The sequence below is a fragment of the Elephas maximus genome, chromosome X, assembly GCF_024166365.1.
Source record: "Elephas maximus indicus isolate mEleMax1 chromosome X, mEleMax1 primary haplotype, whole genome shotgun sequence".
In the NCBI taxonomy this organism is placed as follows: Eukaryota; Metazoa; Chordata; class Mammalia; order Proboscidea; family Elephantidae; genus Elephas; species Elephas maximus.
Window position 1 is genome coordinate 1125843 of NC_064846.1, and position 22049 is coordinate 1147891.

A 22049-nucleotide genomic window follows, 5' to 3' on the forward strand; every position below is an offset into this window, starting at 1 on the left:
AAACGTCTTTTTCTTCATTCCTATTAATGAGCAAAAATCAAAATAAGTTTGCATTTGTGAGGGAGGAACAAGAGTACTAGCTTTACTATCTATGCCTGAGAGCGATGCTGACTCCCACAGGACTAATGGGGTCAAAGGGGAGCCCCCACACCCAGTGAGGAGCACAACTTCACTGCCACCGTTTCCAATAGTTTACAATATTTTGAATGCTAATTTCTACTTTTCAATGAATATTTAAATAATAAGGATCTTTCCCCCGGTCTTCACATTTAAAATCACACTGATCACATCCTTTAGAAAAATATTTATCTTTGATAGTGTTAGGAATCAGTATTAACTTTGATATTGAGGTGCTATGTAGCAAGTGAACTCCGAAATGATGGAACCAGGCCTTGGACCAGCTATCCGTGGCACTAAGATTCTGAGAGAGATCCATTAATGAGCCAACGGAAAACAAGGCGCTTCAGTGTTTCCTTCCAATCATGCTTGCATACCCCATACTGGGCTCTCTGGGAATCCCCTCCCACCCCCACCCCCACCCCCACCCCCACCCCCACCCCCAGCCCCAACGCCCTGCCACAAGGAGTTTAGACCAGAGGCCCAAGGCGGCTTTTCCTTAAGCCGCAATCCAAATGATCTCAGCGGTCACCCTCCGTAACTCCTTGGCATTCCTGTCATAAGAGAGTAGGGCGGCCGACCAGGTCTGCAGTCCCGGGTCGAGGAGCGTACCAGAAAAAGCCAAAGAACAAAGAAGCGTGTACTGTGACAACATTTGCAATAAATTGGACTAGGAGTCTAGAGGTCAGTAGACCCCTTCCTGGCAGCCAAATGAGAGCAGAGGAATGGTGGCTGGATCCGTCTCAAATGGGCTGCTCCTGGATTTCCTGACCTGCTAGGCCCACACTGAAGTAGAAATGAAAACCAACCGGTTGCCATTGAAGTCGACTCTGACTCATGACAGCTCCACGTGTCAGAGTAAAAGTGTGCTCCATAGGGTTTTCAAGGCCTGATATTTTGGAAGTAGATTTCCAGGCCTTTCTTCTGAGGTGCCTCTAGGTGGACTTGAACCTCCAACCTTTCAGTTAGCAGTGGGGCATGGTAACCTATTCGCCCCACCTAGGGACTCCAGAAACAGAAAAGAGTACCCTAAAAGTCGCACCCATTTTGAGCCGCTTAACTCAGCATCGCAACCCTCCCCCATCCCCGCCCCCCTCAAAACAAACACAGGAAAATCCACCCCCAAGCTGTGCCCTTAAATCTCACCCTAAAAGCTTAGTAGTGTATACAACTCCAGCCTAAAGGATCCATTTCCCCAAAGTTGAGTGTTTAAGGATGAGGCTTATTTTGAGGAGCTCTTACTACTACCCTAAAACTGTAAAAAAGAAAAAAGAAGAAAGGAAAAGGAAAGGAAGAAAGAGGAGGAAGGAAGGAAGGAAGGGAGGGAGGGAGGGAAGGAAGGAAGGAAGGAAAGGAAGGAAGGAAGGAAGGAAGGAAGGAAAGAAACGAAATGGTGAACAACGATACTGCCTCGCATGTACATAATCACAAAATACCAAAGAGACACGCTCTGATTTTACGCGTTTGAATGAAAAACTGCAGAAAGATCCCTATTACAAATAAAAGTTGTAATCTAGATTACACACAGCTATCGGAAGACTAGAGGAAACCGTGGTGGCGTAGTGGTTAAGAGCTACGACTGCTAACCAAAAGGTCAGCAGTTCCAACCCGCCAGGCGCTCCTTGGAAACTCTATGGGGGCAGTTCTACTCTGTCCTCCAGGGTCGCTCTGAGTCGGAACTGGCTCGACAGCAACAGGTTTGGTTTGGTTTGGTTTTTGGTATCAGAATAGAACCAAAACTGTGAACCCCAATGCCTTGGAACTATTGCACTGGACACACGTGCGCCGCAGCTATCAGAATAAGGACTGCGTGGCAAATCAGCTCCGCAGGTTCATTTCCCGGCATCGCGCACGTGCTAGATACGCTGTACGTTTCAAATGCACAAGTATCTATCGGAGCTGAAAGAGAAGTTATCTAGCTCTGCTTTTTGCCTCCTGACAAGTAGGTAAGATATTCACATTATACAGATGAGTCAAATCTAAACCACCAGTTAGGAGTATTAGAATAACTCTATCAATCATGGATTTAGGGCTGTTAACAACCACCCAGCTGTAAGGAATAAAATTATTCCCAGGAACATGTACGGGGCGGATGAAACGCAGGAGAAATTGGTGATCACCAAGACATAGAAATCAGCTGAGAGGTGAGGCCAGAGTCAGGATAAAATCACATAGCTTAAGAATTTAAGCAGAGCTATCCCGGTGGCCTAGTGGCTAAGTGCTAGGGCTGCTAACCAAAGGGTCAGCAGTTGGAATCTGCCAGGCGCTCCTTGGAAACTCTATGGGGCAGTTCTACTCTGTCCTATAGGGTCGCTGTGAGTCAGAATTGACTCGACGGCAGTGGGTTTGGGTTGTTGTTGTTGTTGTTGGTTATCCCAGTGGCGTAGTGGTTAAGAGCTAGGGCTGCTAACCTTAATTAAGGTCGGCAGTTCGAATCCACCAGGGACTCCTTGGAAACCCTACGGGGCAGTTCTACTCTGTCCTATAGGGTCGCTACGAGTCGGAATCGACAGGACGGCAACGGGTTTTGGTTTTATGCAAAAGAAAATCCTCAGTATAAAATAAAGATGGGGCTGGGTTGGGGGGAGGAAAAAGAGGAGGGGAATAAAAGAGTGTAGTGGGTTGAATGGTGCTCCCCCTCTCCACCCACAAAAAAAAAAAAAAAAAGAGGGCGGGGAGAGAGAGAGAGAGAGAGAATTATGTCCAGCTCGGAACCTGTGACAGTGGCCCTACTTGGGAAAAGGGTCTTTGCAGATGTAGCTAAGTGAAGGATCCTGAGGTGAGATCGCTTTGGATTATCCTGGTGGGCCCAAAATTCAGTGAGATTTGTCCTTCTAAGAGGAGGAGAAGACACAGAGAGAAGGGGTGAAGGCACACAGAGGAGAGAGGAGGCTGCCATGGGAAGACACAGGCAGAGAAGATTGGAATGATGTGTCTAAAAGCCAAGGAACGCCTGGAACCACCAGAACATGGAAGAGGCAAGGAAGCATTCTCCCCTAGGGCCTTGAATCTGGACTTCTGGCCTCGAGAACTGTGAGGGAATAACAGTTCCTTAGAAGCTACCGGGTTTGTGGTCACTTGTTCGGGTAGCCCTAGGCAACTACTAGGGAGATTCTCATCTCTGTGTTGCCGTCTTGGGGAAGAGAATCGGGCCCCTAGCCCGAGTCTATCATCACGTGTTTCCTCCTACTCTCCGAAGCCACCCAGACATGCCTCAGAAGAAAGGCCTGGCGATCTGCTTCTGAAAGGTCACGCCTGGAAAACCCTATGCAGGGAGTGCAGTGCTACTCTGCACACACCGGGTCCCCATGACTCAGAACCCAGCCACGGCAACTGGTGTTTTTTTTTTTTTTTAATTATTATGGAAACAAGCACTTGGGACACAGCTAATCTTCAGTAAACTAAATTCTGATTCCCATGGTGACCACAGCAATAACACAAAACAGTACGATGAGGAAAAACGTCTTTTATTTCTCCCCAGATGCAAAGGTGGATGCGTGAGGTTTGCTAACAGGAAAAGAGTCACTTGGTTAATGGGACTGATCAGATCCCCTGTCCCGAGGGGGAGATGGTTTCTTGCAGGACGAGGTGCAGGAGGTGGTTCTGCTCGGCACTCAGCAGCGGCCACATCTCCACCTGCAGCGACTTGATGGCTTCGGTGTCCTTTTCGTGGGTCGCCATGACCAAGGACTGGAGCAGCAGGAAGAGCTCCTCGGGAAGCTGGCCGCTGCTCTCCTGCCCGTGGCTGTCGAAAGCCTCCCAGGAGTACTTCTCCAAGGTCTGGGCGTGCTCCGGCAGCAGCTTGGCGGGCGGTGGCTGCAGGAGGAGCAGCAGCAGCACGCGGGACACTTCGCAGCGGACCAGCACGTCTGAGAAGGCGCCCAGAGCGGCGGGAGAAGGCGCCGCAGAGCCGGCGCTAGCAGGGAGCGGCACCGGCAGGACCAGGGCCGTGTCGGGTCCCGGCGGGGGCCCGGGCGGCTGCGGCCCCTGTAGCTGTAGCTGTAGCGACGACGACGACAACGACGACGACGACGACGGCGGCGGCGGCGGAGGCGGCGGCGGCTGCACCGGGTGGGTGCCGTGCTCCCGCGCCAGGCGCTGCATGCGCGTGAAGACCGCCAAGGCCGCGTTGTAGTCCCGCGCCAGCAGCTGGCAGGAGGCGGCGTCGCCGAGCGCTTGCAGCGCGGCCAGGGGCAGCTGGGGCAGCTGCAGCTGGGCGGCCCGCTGGAAGTGGCCGGCGGCGGCGGCCGGCTGGCCCAGGTCGCGCAGGGCGGCGGCCAGCTCGAGGCAGAGCGCGGCGGCGGCGGCCGGCTGGCCCAGCTCGAGGTGCAGGCGCACGGCGGCGCCCAAGGCGCTGGCGGCGGCCTGCAGCGGCTCCCCGTAGGCGGCGGGGCAGACCAGGCGCTGGCGCGCGTCACGCTCCTGCCGCAGGAAGAGGCGCGCGGCCTCGGTGAGCGCCAGCGCCTCGCCGGGCCCGTGGAAGAGCGCCTGCTGGCAGCGGGCCACCGCCAGCTGGCACCAGGCGGCGTAGGGCAGGCACTCCTGGGCGCGCAGCTCGCGGCCCAGCTGCCCGAACTGCTCCCCGGCCTCGGCCACGTTCGGCTTCCGCAGGAACCGCTTCTTCAGCTTGTTCGACACCAGCCGGTACCGGGCCAGGAAGTCCCCGGCCTCGGGCCCCGGGCCCGCACCGCCGCCCAAACCGGCGCCGGCAGCCGCCATCTTCGCCGCCTCAGCGCTTCCGGGCGCGCAGACGTAAGCGGCGAACGTGACGGCGGCCGCAGCGGGCGGGCACGGCGGCCGCGACGTGACCGGCGTCACGCTGCGGCAGCCGCGGCCGCGCCCCCGCGGGGCGCCCCCCGCCCTCCCCTTGGCCGAGGTGACAGGCACATCGAGCTTTGGGAGTCGGGGCCTGGCCGGACGCTGGCCGCGTATGCAAAAATGGAGGGCGGGAGGGGCCTGGCCGGGCTAGGGCTGCTGCTAGGTTAGGACGGCTTGTTTACCCGCGTTGCCAGAGGTGCTCTAAACCTGTTAAAAGCAAACAAACAGCCACAACAACAACAACAGCAACAAAAAGCAAAAGAAAAACCACCAAACCCATTGCCATTGAGTTGATTCTGACTCTAAGCGACCCTATAGGACCGAGCGGAACTGCCCCCTAGGGTTTCCAGGGGGCGGCTGGTGGATTCCAACTGCTGACCTTTTCGGCTAGCAGTCCGGCTGCTAACCACTAGGCCGCCAGGGTTTCCCTAAACCCGTTAGGCGTCTCAAAATTTACGGACTCCGACTAAAGTGGTCCTGCACGACCACCGTTCCTTTTTGGTGCCTCTCTTTACTGTTTTCCGCCTGCCTCCTCATCGTCGCCCCTGCCCCCTTGAAGTCCCTGTCCACCGCTGTGTCCCCCTTGCCACCCCGCCCCTGTGGCCCTTAGGCTTGCCTCCTCTGCATAAAGCCTTGGGCGCCACAGCCACGGTCTTCGGCTCCATCGCAGCTGGCACCCCCACCTTGGGGGCTTCACCCTGCCAGGGGGCCCCCAGACCTTGACCTCCTCAGAGGCCGTGGGGGGAGGGGGGGGAGTCTTCTGCACCCCCCGCGCCCTCTCCCCGCACCGTCGCCAGGAGAGACTGCTCCTCCTCCGTCTCTGAAGCCCGGGAGTCAAGCCCCGGCCCAGACCACCACCACTCTCACCCCACCCCCCCCACCCCCCCCACCCCTCCAGCCATGTCCCTCTGGGATTCTCCACGTGCAGGCCTCAGGGCCACCGGCCGGCCACAGAGGGACTCACGCACACCCAGGGTTTCTGAAAACACTTTAATAGAACTGATACGGAGGCTGCCCGAGGCCGAAGGGAAGGCAGGCCGCCGGGTGCCTCCCCGGCTGGGGGCTGGGAGCGCGTCTGGCACGGGCCCTGGGACCCTCACTAGCGGGCCGGGGCCACCTGGGAGATGGTCGTAGTCAGGAAGAAGCCACTGAGCAGAGCGTTGTTGTGCACGGCCATATCCACGAGCTCCGGGGTGACGAGCCTCCTGCCGCTGTTCTGGGCCTCGTTGCCCGCCAGCTCCAGGATCTTGGCCGTCAGGCACTTGAGGATGGCCGCCAGGAACACGGGCGCCGACGAACTCAGGCGCTGGGCGTAGTGGCCCTCCCGGAGCAGATGCGCCACGTGGCTGGCGGAGAAGATCAGCTCGGTGCGAGAGCGGGTCCGCCTCTGGCGACGGGAGGACCCTCCACCTCCCCCTCCACCTCCACCACCTCCACCACCACCACCACCACCACCACCACGACGGCTCCGTTTCCCGGCCATGCGGCTCGGTTCGCTGCGACTTCTCCGGCGCGCCTGGTCCAACCGTCCAGCTGCTGCGGCCTCCACCGGCCTCTCACAACCGACGCTTCGACGCAGGCACCCCGCTGTCTCCTAGCGCCCGCCGACCGGCCCCTCACTGGTCAGAGGGGCAGCCTTTGTGAGACACGTGGCCTGCGTGACGTCACTGGCTTCCTTCCACCTGGGCCCGGAAGGGCCACTGTCAATCGCTGACACGGCCTGGGGGCGGGGGCGGGGGCGGGGGTGGGGGTGGGGGGGGACTCCGCTTTGCTGCTCGACTTCAACGTGGCCCGCAAGACCGTGTGCAGTACCAGCCCGCGTGTCGTGCAACCAGCGCCACTTCCTAACGCCAGAACGTTTTCATCACCCTCTGTACATCAAGGACTCACTCCCGTGTTCTCCCTTCCTGCCAGGCCCTAAACCCAAACCAAACCCTTCCCATCAAGTTGATTCCAACTGATAGTGATCCCATAGGACAGAGTACAACTGCTCCATAGGGCTTTCAAGAAGTCTAAACTTGTATAGGTTTATTGATCACATAAACTAGCATTATATCTAGTTATTGTTTAGGATTAAGAAAACCATAAAGTTATGCTTAAATAAATTTAATCATTGGGCAGTCTTGTGTTTCCACAGTAACAGGATTTTGTAATATGTGAACTTGAATATAATTCCAACAAACTTAATGGCATAAAACAACACAAATTTATTCTGTTATAGTTTGGAGGTCAGTAGTCAAAAATCAGTAGGCTAAAATCAAGGTGTCAGCACAGCTGCTTTCCTACTGGAGGACTCTAGGAGAGAATCTGTATACAGCTTGTAGAGGCCGCGCTTCTGTTTCTGTGGCCCTAGTGGTTGGTGCCTAAATTTGAATAATAGTCGTATTAACTGGTCTTCCTTGTTAGGCGTATGGATATTATCCTATTACTGACAGTGTTGTACTTCAGAATACATCTTGAAACGTTCTGTTTGAGATGAATGCAACACCATTCCTCTTCAAGTTGTCATTCCCAGCATAGTAGACTATGTGATTGTCCGATTCAAAATGGCCAATACCAGTCCATTTGAGCTCACTAATGCCTAGGATATCAATGTTTATGTGTCCCATTTAATTTTTGAAGGTTTCCAGTTTTCCTAGATTCATACTTTGTACATTCCAGGTTCCAATTATTAATGGATGTTTGCAGCTGTTTCTTCTCATTTTGAGTCATGCCACATCAGTGGACAAAGGTCCCGAAAGCTTTACACCATCCACGTCATTAAGGTCGACTCCACTTTGAGGAGGCAGCTCTTCCCCAGTCATCTTTTGAGTGCCTTCCAACCTGGGGGGCTCATCTTCCAGCATTATATCAGACAATGTTCCATTGCTATTCATAAGGTTTTCACTGGCTAATGCTTTTCAGAAGTAGACTGCCAGGTCCTTCTTCCTAGTCTGTCTTAGCCTGGAAGCTCAGCTGAAACCTGTCCTCCATGGGTGACCCTGCTGGTATCTGAATACCAGTGGCATAGCTTCCGACATCACAGCAACACACAAGCCCCCACAGTACGACAAACTGACAGACATAAAATATGGAGACAGCTTCCTGGCCAACTGATTGCAAGAGATCCATATTTATGCCTATTCCCAAGAAAGGTGATCCAACTGAATGTGGAAATTATAGAACAATATCATTAGTATCACACACAAACAAATTTTTGCTGAAGATCATTAAAAAATGGCTGCAGCAGTATATCAACAGGGAACTGCCAGAAATTCAGGCCGGTTTCAGAATAGGACGTGGAACCAGGGATGTCATTGCTGATGTCAGATGGATCCTGGCTGAAAGCAGAGAATACCAGAAGCATGTTTACCTATGTTTTATTGATTATGCAAAGGCATTTGACTGTGTGGATCATAACAAACGATGGATAACACTGCGAAGAATGGGAATTCCAGAACACTGAATTGTGCTCATGAGGAACCTTTACATAGATCAAGAGGCAGTTGTTCGGACAGAAAAAGGGGATACTGATTGGTTTAAAGTCAAGAAAGGTGTGCGGCAGGGTTGTATTCTTTCACCATACCTAGTCAATCTGTATGCTGAGCAAATAACCCGAGAAGCTGAACTATATGAGGAAGAACGGGGCATCAGGATTGGAGGAAGACTCATTAACAACCGGCGTTATGCAGATGACACAACCTTGCTTGCTGATAGTGAACAGAACTTGAAGCACTTACTAATGAAGATCAAAGACCACAGCTTTCAGTATAGATTGCACCTCAACATAAAGAAAACAAAAATCCTCACAACTGGACCAGTGAGCAACATCATGATAAATGGAGAAAAGATTGAAGTTGTCAAGGATTTCATTTTACTTGGATCCACAATCAACAGCCATGGAAGCAGCAGTCAAGAAATTAAAAGACGCGTTGCACTGGGTAAATCTGCTGCAAAGGACCTCTTTAAAGTGTTGAAGAGCAAAGTTGTCACCTTGAAGACTAAGGTGCCCCTGGCCCAAGCTATGATATTTTCAATCTCCTCATATGCATGAGAAAGCTGGACAATGAATAAGGAAGACCGAAGAAGAATTGATGCCTTTGAATTGTGGTGTTGGCGAAGAATATTGAATATACCATGGACTGCCAGAAGAATGAATAAATCTGTGTTGGAAGAAGTACAACTAGAATGCTCCTTAAAAGCAAGGATGGCAACAATGCATCTTACATACTTCGGACAAGTTGTCAGGAGGAATCAGTCCCTGGAGAAGGACATCGTGCTCGGCAAAGTACAGGGTCAGCGGAAAAGAGGAAGACCTTCAGTGAGGTGGATTGACACAGTGGCTGCAACAATGAGCTCAAGCATAACAACGATTTTAAGGATGGCTCAGCACCAAGCAGTGTTTCGTTGTGTTGTGCATAAGGTCACTATGAGTTGGAACCGACTCGATGGCAGCTAACAACAAGAGGCTGCCCACATTCCTTGGCCCATGGCCTCTCCCTCCATGATACCAACAATCATGAAGACTGTGCAGGACTGGGCAACATTTTGTTCTGTTATGCATGAGGTTGCCATGACTTGGAGCCAATTCGGCAACAACTAACATCTTTAAGTACAGGGGGCAGTATAGAAGGCTGATACATTTGTTCCCTGGGATTTAATCACATTAGCTCTTGCAAGGGTCAAGTCTAAAGACCACAAATAAAAGGTCAAATTTCCCCATATATAGATAAAAGAGTACGTGGTGAATCTTTAAACAAATGTTGGTGATTTGTATATGTTATTAATTTGATCTTAACCCAAACGATAGGTATGTTTAACAAAAAATGCTGTAATTTTTGGTATAACTTGTTTAAGAACAATGTTGTTGTTGTTAGATATTGTTGAGTCGTCTCTGACTCATAGCGACCCTATGTACAACAGAACAAAACACTGCCCAGTCCTGCGCCATCCTCACCATTGTTGTCATGCTCGAGTCCATTGTTGCAGCCACTGTGTCAATCCATCCTGTTGAGGGTCTTCCTGTTTTTCGTTGACCCTGTACTTTACCAAGCATGATGTCCTTCTCCAGGGACTGATCCCTCCTGATAACATGTCCAAACTATGTGACAAGAAGTCTTGCCATTCTTGCTCCTAAGGAGCGTTCTAGCTGTATCTCTTCAAAGAGCAATGATATAAACTTACTATTTTCTATTCCATAAGAAGAAAAGAATTGTTACATGACAGGACAACTTCCTAAAATTCTCCATAATACTGTTACTCTGACATGTGATCATAAAAGAGACTTATGTTAATGCCTATTTTAGAGCGCGGAAACAGATACAGAATACCAGGTGTTCTACGAGAGATCAGATTTCAACTTTCCTTAAATGATATCCCGTGGTTTATATCTAGGCTTTCTCAAAATGTGTTCCCTTTTACTTGAATATATCATATATTTTTCTCCAGATCCTAGACATGCCAATGTCCTAAACCCCACATGTTGGATACTAACGTGTGTTTCATGAATTTATATGCAACGGATTGTTAATCAATGCCCCACAGTTCATACACACATGCACACGTACATGAATGCACACTTGCAAGTGTTCACACACACCCACACACACATGAACCACATGCTTGGGAGATCATTCTGAGACCAGTGTGGAGGAGAAGCTGACAACTCCCAGTACCCCTTTCACGGCTTACTCTTGTTCCAAACCAGTGCTTCTCAGACTTTACTGTGCATAGGGAGCATCTGGGGAGCTTGTAAAAATGTAAGTTCCATTCAGTGGATCTGGGGTGGCGCCCCAGCTACTACATTTCCTATTAGCCCTCAAGTGATGCTGATGCTGATGCTGCTGGTCTTTGGACCACACTGGAGTAGCAAAACCCTAAGCAGGTTCCTCAACTTATGAACCTTTTATAGGAACCCAAAGTAGAAAAATATTTCACCTGCCCCAGACCTAATCCCCCTTGTTCTACTCTTCTTGGTGCTTTGCTCCTTTATGTATACTATCCTAATATCATTCTAACCAGAATGGTTTTGTTTGGGTGTTAAATGCTGTTGAGAAATGCATGAAGCAAAATTAGAAAGAAGATTATGATTGGAAAGGCATTGCTTTTTACTCTGTCTTCATTTTTTGTGTCTTTGTCCTAATCCCTGTCTATAGGTCTTCTTTGGTAATGTGGATTCATCTGGGATAAAACACAATATTTTTAATCCTCCAATTATTGCTCAGTACATCCGTTTGCACCCAACACATCATAGCATTCGCAGCACTCTTCGCATGGAGTTGATTGGCTGTGATTTAAACAGTAAGTGCCAAGCCATCCCACATCCTTTCCTCTCTCCACCTTGGGTAGGATGACCAACCATCCCAGTTTGCCCAGGACTGAGGGGTTTCTCAGGACTAGAAAATATCAGTGCTAAAACCAGGAAAGTTCTGGGTAAGCCCATGGCTTGGTCACCCTAACCATGGGAACCCCAGGGGCGGCCACTTCCTACACTGCTATTAACAAGGCAAATCAAAGTCAAAGAGAACTGAGCAGAGCTGAACAGAAAAAAGGGGCATATTAACAATAACAGAATATACCCAAAAGTCGATACCTGGGAAATGACATCATGATGACAGTAGCCCTAGAGTGAATCTAGGCTGCAGTATGACTTTGTGATGGCATTTTCCTTTCATTTCTTTGAGGTTGTAGCATGCCACTGGGAATGGAGAGTAAAACAATATCAGATGCACAAATTACTGCCTCATCCTACTTCACCAATATTTTTGCCACCTGGTCTCCTTCACAAGCCCGACTTCACCTTCAGGGGAGAACCAATGCCTGGAGACCACAGGTAAGAGGCAACAGATTTGTTGTTTCACTGACTGAGATCAGGGAGTAGTGGTTGGGGAAGAATAGGGAAAGCCCTTCACTGTTTCTTCAGAGACATTTCTGTCAACTGGTTGTTTCCAGAAAGTGTCAAGGAAGGTTGACTCTGGGCAGAAAATCCTATAGGCATTTATTAGATGTATTATGTGATTTTGGAAACCCTGGTGGCGTAGTGGTTAAGTGCTACAGCTGCTAACCAAAGGGTTGGCAGTCCAAATCTGCCAGGTGCTCCTTGGAAACTGTTGGGCAGTTCTACTCTGTCCTACAGGGTCGCTATGAGTCGGAATCGACTTGACAGCCCTGGGTTTGGTTTTTGGTATTATGTGATTTCACACAGCATTCGCTAGGGAAATGATCCCCAACTGAACCTCCTGGAAGAAGAATCTCTATATCCAGTACTGGCCTAAGATCTGTCAAAGAATTGTCAGTCGTATGGAGAAATACCAACAATTAGCTTTTTTCCTCAGTTTCTCAGTTCTACAAAGGAAAGGGTCACAACCATGTACAGTGCATTGGACACAGTTCTTTTCCAGAACCATTCAATCCGTGATTTTCAATCACTGAGCAGCTTTTTGAGATGAATGGAGCTAATTGGCTGTACTCCTCCAGGGATTTATTTTAAACAAAACAGGTGGTACGCCACATTGCCAAACTTTTCATACTGTAGTCACTATGAATATATTTTTGCTGGTAGATTATGACTTACTATATGGCTTATATTCATTCAGAAAACATTTACTGGGTACCTATTAAGTGGCTGACCCTGGAGATATAGAGATGAATCATGCAAAACTCCTGCCCTCAAGTTGCTTAGAGTATAATAGGGGAGACTGGCCAACAGGCCATTAAAATGCAGAATGATAAGTGCTGGGATATGGTTAAGGAGAAGGGATTTGGGGTCAGCAAATTGTGACCAGTAGGATACTATTCCAACACTCACTTCCCCAGGTGAATAATCCAAAAGAGTGGCTGCAAGTGGACTTCCAGAAGACAATGAAAGTCACAGGAATTACCACCCAGGGGGCAAAATCTCTCCTTACTAGCATGTATGTAAAGGAGTTCCTCATCTCCAGCAGTCAAGATGGTCATCACTGGACTCTCTTTCTTCAGAATGACAAAGTAAAGGTATGCTCATCTCATAGGAGAAACATAAAACCTCTCCTAGAGCTTGACGTCTAGCAACTTAAAAAAAGGATGATATTTGATCAAACTTTCAGGGTAATATTTACTGGGTGCCTGTAGTAGCAGAACACTGTGAAAGGCATTCTGTGAGGACACAGTGACTCTAAGCAAGAAGGTATCATCCCAGGAAAAGGGCAAAGTAGGGCCATAAGTTGACATCATGGATATTGATGTCATCCAGGAGGATGGCAAGAATCAGAGGAGTGAAGAATGAGAGTTATTTGCCAAATGCTCAGTGATGCCTATATCCTCATCGAAAAATCAAAACCTAACTCATTGCCGTCAAGTCGATTCCGACTCATAGAGACCCTATAGGACAGAGGAGAACTGCCCTATAGAGTTTCCAAGGAGCGCCTGGTGTATTCGAACTGCTGACCTTTTGGTTAGCAGCTGTAACACTTAACCGCTATGCCACCAGGGTTTCCATATCTTGATTGGCAACCTAGATTTCCAAGCCTCACTGGCCTTTAGTTTTAGTAAGCCAGACAATCTTCATTCTTGATCTAGTGCTGTCATATCAAAACATACCAAAAGTAGGTGGCTTTAAAGAACAGAAATTATTTCCTCAGAGTTATGCAGGCTAGAAGTTCAAATTCAGGCATGAGCTCTAGGGGAATGTCCTTCTTTGTCTCTTTCAGCTTCAAGTAACTGCTAGCAATACTTGACATTTCTGGGCTTGTAGGTTCATCTGCCTCCATCTTCATATGGCATCTCCTTCTATGTGTGTGTGTGTCTGTGTTTATTCCACTCTTTTTATAAGACACCACTCAGAAGGTATTAGGTTTAGGGCCCACCCTATTCCTCTGAGGCATGACCTCATGATGAGGTATGGCCTCATTAACATAACAAAAGAAAACCCCTATTTCTAAACAGGGCCATATTTATAGATACAGGAGTTAGGACTTTAACATAACTTTTTGGAGGACACAATTCAATCCATAGCAGCTGGGAAAGTCAACAAATCAAATTATGTTTATTAGAAACCATGACACAAAATCATGCTATCCCAAGGAATAACTCTTTTTTTTTTTTTTGCTGTTAGCAGCTTTTTAAATTACTATTATTATTATTTTGGTGAAAATATACACAGCAAAACATACACCAATTCAACAATTTCTACATGTACTCTTCGGTGACATTGATTATATTCTTCAAGTTGTGCAACCATTCTCGCTATCCTTTTCTAAATTATTCCATCACCATTAACATAAACTCACTGCCCCTAAGCTTCTCATCTAGACTTTCAAGTTGCTGTTGTCAATTTGATCACATATTGATAATTCTTTAGAAGAGCACAATGCTGAAGGCAAAAATTCTTTAGTAATAAGCTAAACTATTGTTTGGTTTTAAGAAGACTTCAGGGGATATTTTTGGTTTAAATTTTATCTCAGGGCAATAGTTTTGGGGGTTCATCCAGCCTCCATGGCACCAGAAAGTCTGGAGTCCATGAGAGTTTGAAATTCTGTTCCATGTTTTCTACCCTTTCAGTCACAATTTTTCTATAGAATTTTTAATTAAAATGTTCAGTAATAGTAGCCCGGCACCATCCAGTTGTTCTGGTCTCAATGCAAAGGAGGCAGTTGTTCACGAAGGCAATTAAACACGCATTCCAGTTCCTCCTCCAATTCCTGACTCTCCTTCTTCCTCTGATTATTCAAGAAAATAAAGGCAAATTGTTCTACCTTGGATGGCTACTCACAAGCTTTTAAGACCCCAAGTACTACACAATGAACTAGGAGGTTGAACAGAAACACTAAAAGAATGTTAGGACAATTGACTGGAATGTCCCATGAAACCATGATCCTAAACCTCTGAACCAAGAAAACAAATTCCATGAGATGTTTGGTTGTATACAACCAGCATTAATAGTTGCTCTGTTGTTGTTGTTGTAAAAATACAACACCACATTTGCCAATTCAACTTTTTGCAGGTGTACAGCTTAGTGATATCAATTACATTAATTATGTTATGCAACCACTACCATTAAAAAAAAAGGAATAGCTCATTGTTACGCTTTTTTGTATCTACTTTTTCAACAAGAATGAACCATGGTGTGTCCTCTACCAACCTCTCTAGCAAAGTCTCCTCCACTTGCCCCTATTCTATCTAAGCTTCAGCCATACTAAAAGACTCTCTCTCAGGTCCCCAAATACAGCATGTTCTTCTTTACACCAGACTTTTATACATACTGGTCCTTCTACCTAGAACATTTTTCTAGCTACCTCCCACTGCCCCTTTCACCTGGCTCATTCTTCAAGATACACATTATTTTCACCAAGAAGAGTTCCCTGGTCCCTCAAGACTGGATTAAGAACTGCTACTTGTAGAAGTTTGGTGGACCAGAATCTAGTTTGGTGGACCAGAATCTAGACAGTAGATATTCTAAAGGGAATTCCCATTTTAAAAAAGGCTGTATCACTGACAGGACATACTTCTTGATGCTTTGCTGCGCTAAAATGAAGAAAGGAGAATTTCCAGCCTGTCCACCACCAACACTAAAAATCATAAGCTTTCAGTGAATACTAATGGGCTTGAATCACAGCAGGGAAAGGTAGAAAGTGAGCAAATGTAAAAGGGAAAACACCTATATTAGTATTGTTATTGGGAAACTAAGCCTTGAAAATAATGCAAGGATAACTGAACCTGAGACTTCTGCATTAAGTTAGGAACTCCAGAAGGGAGCTAAAGTGGTTGCAGATTAGCAGCACTCCCTGGCATCTGAAAGAAGTATTCTTAAATCCACTCTGGAGGAAAGTATCCCCAGTTTAGGCCTCCAGGATTTCCACATATTAATATCAAACATATATAAGATCATAAACATAGATCAGCAAATGTGCAAGATAATAAGCCATCCTGAGTACGAATGAGCAGAAACAACCAATGCAGATTTTTAATCTGAAGAACATCAGATATAGACATTATCGGATATATAACATCAAATAATTGTGCATGTTTAAACCAATAAAACATAAAAACAGAAAAATAAATGACACATCATCCAAAATTATTAGGCAGTTTAAAAAAAGAACTTTTAGAATTGAAAAATATAGTTGTTGAAGTTTAAAAATCAAAGAAATTTAGATACTGGTGAGGAGTGAGCTTCTTGGCTCAAGTAGACACATGAGACTATGTGGGCAGCTGTCTGGAGGTGAGATGAGAAGGCAGAGGGGGACAGGAACTGGTTGAATGGTCACGGGGAATACAGGGTGGAGAGGAGGAGTGTGCTGTCTCATTAGGGGGAGAGCAGCTAGGAGTACATAGAAAGGTGTGTATAAGTTTTTGTGTGAGAGACTGACTTGATTTGTAAACTTTCACTTAAAGCACAATAATTTTTTTAAAAAAGCTAGAAATAGAACTACCATACAAAAAAAAAAAGTCAAAGAAATTTAAATAGCAGATTAGGCACAGCTGAAGAGAAATTTAGCAAATTGGAAGATATATCTGAAGAAATTACTCATGATGCAGCACAAAAAATGAAAAATATGAGATTGAAATTAAGAGACATAGAGCATACAGAAAGAAAGTCTAACATAGGTATCATTGGTGTCCCAGACGGAAAGGATAAGGGCTGTGAAGTTTCCAGAACTGATGAACAATATCAATCACAGATTCAAGAAGCCAAGCATATCCCAATCAAGACAAATAAAATAACTAGTCACATTATAGTGAAATGGCAGAAAATCAAAGGCAAAAAAAAATTTTTTTAAACAGAAGCCAGAATGAGTCATCTCACCAAAAATAGCAGAGGAAGGAACTCCAAATATCCAACTGTCCACTAAAGCTACAATTTAGCTGCCAAAAACTCCTAAAATCAATGTTTTCAGAACTCTGGAATCTAATTTAAAAATTTACAACAACCCGGGGAGTGCTTTATGAAGAAGGAAGATGCTAAATGTTGACATTTAAGGAAATCTCTGTCAAATCACTAGCCAACCACCAAGATAATGGAATAGAGACTTCAGTGAGCGCGTGCACACACACACACACACACACACACACACACACACACACACGAATACTTTCTATAAAAAAAATCATTTAGAAAAGTCACTAAAGAAACAATACAACCCACAACAAGCAACAACAGCAAACCCTGGGAAGGAGAGAAAATGCGATATCCAGACTTACCACATTGTAATATTCCAAATGTTCAGTTTTCAACAACAACAACAAAAAAATTGAGGCAGGCAAAGAAACAAGAAAGTATGACTCATTCACAGGAAAAAAAAAAGATGAACAGAAAATGTTCCTGAGGAAACCCAGACATTGGACTTACTAAACAAAGACTTTATATCAAATGTCTTAAATAGGCTCAAAGGGATCATGCAAACCATGGACAAAGACTAAAGGGAACCAGGAGAATAATGACTCAGTAAATAGAGAATATAAACAAAGAGACAGAATTTATGAAAAGGAACCAAAAATAAATTCTGGAGTTAAAAAGTACAATAACTGAAATGAAAAGTTCACTAAGGGGAGATCAAGATCAGATATGAGCAGGCAGAAGAAAGAATCGGTGAACTTGAAGATTGGTTGATTGAAATTATCCAGTTTGAGGAGCAGAAAGAAAAATGGACAGAGACTAAGGGACCTGTGGGACACCATCAAGTATACCACCATAAGCATAATGAGAGTCCCAGAAAGAGAAGAGAGAAAGAAAGGGGAAGGAAGAATATTTGAAGAAATAATGGCCAAAAACTTCCCAAATTTGATGAAACATATGAATCTACAAACCCAAGAAGCTCAACTAACTCCAAGTAAGATAAACTCAGACACACACACACACACACAGGCCTTCGATTCATTTTGAGTTAAATTTTATATACGGTGTGAGGTGAGGGCCCAGCTTAATTCATTTGCAGGTAGACATCCAGTTGTCCCAGCATCATTTTCTGAAAAGACTATTCTTTCCCCCACTGAATAGTCATACAACTTTCTTGAAAATAAATGGGTCGTAGATAAATGAGTTTATTTCTGGACTCTCTGTTCTGTTCCATTGTTCAATATGTTTATCCTTATGCCAGCACCATACTGCTTTTATTACTGTAGCTTTGTTGTAAGTTTTGAAATTGGGAAGTGTGAGTCCTCCAACTGTTTTTTTTTTTTTTTTAATCAGGATTGTTTTGTCTACTTGGTCTCCCTTAAAATTCCATGTGAATTTTACCATCAGTTTGTTTTAGGAAATGTAATTTACTCAAGAAGGAATAAAAAACCTTGAAGCTCCTATAGCCTTAAGAAATTGAATCAGTATTTTAAAATCTTCTCACAAAGCAACGCCAGATCCAGATAGGTACACCAAATATTCTACCAAATTTTCAAGAGAAAAATAATTTAAAAATTTACAAATATTTTTACAGAAAATGGAAAAAGATTGTACATCATCCAACTCTTCTTATGATGAAAATAATAGGCCAATTTTATTTATGAAAATGGATTCCAAATAAAATATTAGCAATATGGATTCAATTTTTACTTATCTGAGGGGATACAAGGTTGGAGTAACATTAGAAATTAATATAATCCATCATATTAACATACTAAAGGATTATATAATCAAAAAAAAAAAAAAACCATTGCTGTCAAGTCAATTCCAACTCATGGCGACCCTATAGGACAGAGTAGAACTGCCCCATAGAGTTTCCAAGGAACACCTGGTGGATTCGAACTGCTGACCTTTTGGTTAGCAGATATAGTACTTAACCACTATGCCACCCGGGTTTCCATACCTGCTAAAAAAATCACTTTCTAAAAATCAACGTCTGTTTCTGATGAAAAAAGTAGCAAACTAGAGAAATTACTTAATCTAATAAAGGATATTTACAAATATCTTACAGCAAATATATTTATAGTGAAACCCAGACAGTTGTCCCTTATTGCTGTAAGACACTGTACTAGTTATCTATTGCTGCATAACAAACTACCCCAACATGTGCTCACAATTTTGTGGACCAGCAATTTAGTTGGTTTGCCTCTGATCCATGTGGTGTCAGTGCGGGCAGTGGATCCACTTCCTAGATGGCTTCTTCACTCAGATACCTGGTGTCTTGGTGTTCCTTGACCTTTCTGTCCACATGATGTCTCAGCCTTCAGGGCCTGTCCATATGTCTTGGGCTTCTCCGAGCATGGTGATCTTAAGCACTAGATTCCAAGAAGCAAAGGTGGAAGCTGCTAATCCTCTTAATTTTAAACGCCAAGCCCTTAAGTCAATAGTATAGCATCACTTCTGCCATATTTTATTGGTCAAAAGAGTCAAAAGCCACCCCAGATTTAGAAGGAAGTAAAATAGACCCACCTTTCCATGTGTCTATTAATTATACTTATGAGGAACCTGTGCATGGACCAAGAGGCAGTTGTTTGAACAGAACAAGGGGATACTGATTGGTTTAAAGTCAGGAAAGGTGTGCGTCAGGGTTGTATTCTTTCACCATACCTATTCAATCTGCACGCTGAGCAAATAATACAAGAAGTTGGACTATATGAAGAAGAACGGGGCATCAGGATTGGAGGAAGGCTCATTAACAACCTGCGTTATGCGGATGACACAACCTTGCTTGCTGAAAGTGAAGAGGACTCGAAGCACTTACTAATGAAGATCAGAGACCACAGCCTTCAGTATGGATTGCACCTCAACATAAAGAAAACAAAAATCCTCACAACTGGACCAATGAGCAACATCACGATAAATGGAGAAAAGATTGAAGTTGTCAAGGATTTCATTTTACTTGGATCCACCATCAACAGCCATGGAAGCAGCAGTAAAGAAATCAAAAGACCCATTGCATTGGAAAAATCTGCTGCAAAGGACCTCTTTCAAGTGTTAAAAATCAAAGATGTCACTCTGAGGACTAAAGCGTGCCATACCCAAGCCATGGTATTTTCAATCACATCATATGCATGTGAAAGCTGGACAATGAATAAGGAAGACTGAAGAAGAGTTGGCGCCTTTGAATTGTGGTGTTGGCGAAGAATATTGAATATAGCATGGACTGCCAGAAGAACAAACAAATCCGTCTTGGAAGAAGTACAGCCAGAATGCTCTTTACAGGCAAGGATGGCGAGACTGCGTCTTACATACTTTGAACATGTTGTCAGGAGGGATCAGTCCCTGGAGAAGGACATCATGCTTGGCAGGGTACAGGGTCAGCGGAAAAGAGGAAGACCCTCAACAAGGTGGATTGACCCAGTGGCTGCAACAATGAGCTCAAGCATAAGAATGATTGTAAGGATGGTGCAGGACCGGGCAGTGTTTTCATTCTGTTGTGCATAGGGTTGCTATTACTCAGAATCAATTTGACGGCATCTAACAACAACAACAACAACATATTGGCTATCTTAAATGGTGCAGTAAGGCAAGGAAAAGAAAATGTATAAGTATTAGAAAAGATGAAACAAATTCTCATTATATGTGGAAAACAGTATACATAGAAAATTCAAAAGAATCTACAGGTAAATTTTTGTTAATAAAAGGACTTTGTAAGCTTGCTGAATACAAAATCAATATACAAAAACTGTATTTCTATATGCCAGAAATAAATAGTTGAAAAATGACATTTTAAAAGATACCATTTAAAATAACAAAACAACAAACAACAAACACCATTTAAAATAGCATTTAAAAATTCCAAGTTCCAAGTTTCCGTAGGATAATGGCAGATGCTTAAATCCAAATCTTTTCACACAGCCTTCAAACACTGTGTTGTTGTTAGGTGTCATCGTGCTGGTTCTGACTTATAGTTTGAAAATAAAACCACCTATAACTCACTCATAGAGTAACCAAAAAAAAAACAAAACAAAACCCACTGCTGTCGAGTTGATTCTGACTCATAGCGACCCTGTAGGGCAGGGTAGAACTGCCCCATAGAGTTTCCAAGGAGCGCCTGGTGGATTCAAACTGCCGACCTCTTGGTTAGCAGCCATAGCACTTAACCAGTGGAATAACTAGGAGACGAAGAATACTATACATTTTAGTTTATATGTAAGTAAAAAAATAAGTATTCAAAGCTAGGTGACCCAACTCCAGAGCTTACCTTCAAGAGCGTCAAGGAGGTACTGTGCAGAAAAGAGGAAAGGTCTGTGTGGGACCTAGTGGTGGTTGAACACAGAGCAAATCACTTCTGGAAAGAGAGTTCCTGAGTGGTGAAACACTAAGGATAGGCTGAGATCTGCTGGATTGATCACAGTGTTGACTTCTGTGTGAATTGAAAGGAAGGGTCTTGAAAGTATATGGGACTAGAGGTGCCAGTCTTGAACAGGCACTGCTTCTGATGAGGGTACGTACGTCTCTTGGAGGCTTGGTAATGAATGAAAGAACAAAACAAATGGTGGAAATTAAGCATCATATAAAAACAAAAAAGAATCACAAGACATGCAAACCTGTCCCTGTCCCATCTATTAAAAGAAATGCATTTCACTTCATCAACAGTAGAGGGTGCGCCTTTGCTAGGAAATTTAGTAAGCCACCCAAACCTCTCATCCTGGCCTACATAATTATTGCAGGATCAAGAAAATATAAGAAATTTTCTAATATGATCCAACAATTTCAGTCTAAAACATACTCAAGAGAAATGAAAACACATGTCCAAGCAAAAATGCATACACCAATGTTCATAGCAGCGTTATTCAGAATAGCCAAAAGGTGCAAACAACCTAAATGTCCATCGACAGATGAATGGACACACAAAATGTGGTATGTACATATAATGGAATATTACTCAGCTATAAAGAGAACTGAAGTTATGATACATCCTAATACATAGATGAACCTTGAAAACATTATGCTGAGTGAAATAAGTCAATCACAAAAGGGCAAATATTGTATGATTCCACTTGTGTGAAATATCTAGAATGGGCAAGTGTATACAGATCTAAGTTTGTTGGTGATTACCAGGGGTTGGAGGAAGGGGGGAGGAGGATTCATTGCTTATGAGACACTGAAGAAAAAATCTAAATGAACAGAAAATGGCAGGTGAGGTACATGGCATTTTGTTCTTGATTTTTTACTCTTTCCTTCCTTGTAAGCTCCGTTGACTTTGAGCTTGGCCACATGATTTACTTAGACCAGTGGGAGGTTAGCAAGCATGACATAC

The 22049-nt window shown here is 45.1% G+C and overlaps 3 protein-coding genes across 5 annotated transcripts in view; 1 reads left to right on the plus strand and 2 right to left on the minus strand.

Moving 5' to 3' along the window:
* The window catches only part of F8 (coagulation factor VIII), a 138707-nt gene that overhangs the window by 112546 nt on the left and 4112 nt on the right, over positions 1-22049 (plus strand). For all 3 annotated transcript variants that reach the window (XM_049872384.1, XM_049872383.1, XM_049872382.1), the window contains 3 exons: positions 11070-11214; positions 11598-11746; positions 12730-12906. In XM_049872384.1, the coding sequence (XP_049728341.1) occupies positions 11070-11214; positions 11598-11746; positions 12730-12906 (471 nt within the window). The remainder of the gene's footprint in view (positions 1-11069; positions 11215-11597; positions 11747-12729; positions 12907-22049) is intronic.
* On the minus strand, positions 3557-4856 carry F8A1 (coagulation factor VIII associated 1). The gene has a single exon (XM_049872417.1). The coding sequence runs from the start codon at positions 4834-4836 to the stop codon at positions 3661-3663; it is 1176 nt and encodes a 391-aa protein (XP_049728374.1). The 5' UTR covers positions 4837-4856; the 3' UTR covers positions 3557-3660.
* LOC126068997 (histone H2A-Bbd type 2/3) lies at positions 5894-9420 on the minus strand. Its single transcript, XM_049871852.1, has 3 exons — positions 9392-9420; positions 6556-6779; positions 5894-6366 (listed from the first exon to the last, which is right to left on the minus strand). Exons 1-3 carry the CDS (start codon positions 9418-9420, stop codon positions 6035-6037), a joined length of 585 nt encoding a protein of 194 aa, XP_049727809.1. The 3' UTR covers positions 5894-6034.

Coding starts and splice junctions, on each gene's coding strand:
- F8A1 (XM_049872417.1), bottom strand. CDS start 4,836: ATGGCGGCTGCCGGCGCCGGTTTGGGCGGCGGTGCGGGCCCGGGGCCC.
- LOC126068997 (XM_049871852.1), bottom strand. CDS start 9,420: ATGGAGGGAGAGGCCATGGGCCAAGGAAT. Junction 6,780..9,391: donor GAGGCCATGGGCCAAGGAAT/GTGGGCAGCCTC, acceptor TTCTGGCGTTAG/GAAGTGGCGCTGGTTGCACG. Junction 6,367..6,555: donor AAAGGCTGCCCCTCTGACCA/GTGAGGGGCCGG, acceptor GTGGTGGTGGAG/GTGGTGGAGGTGGAGGGGGA.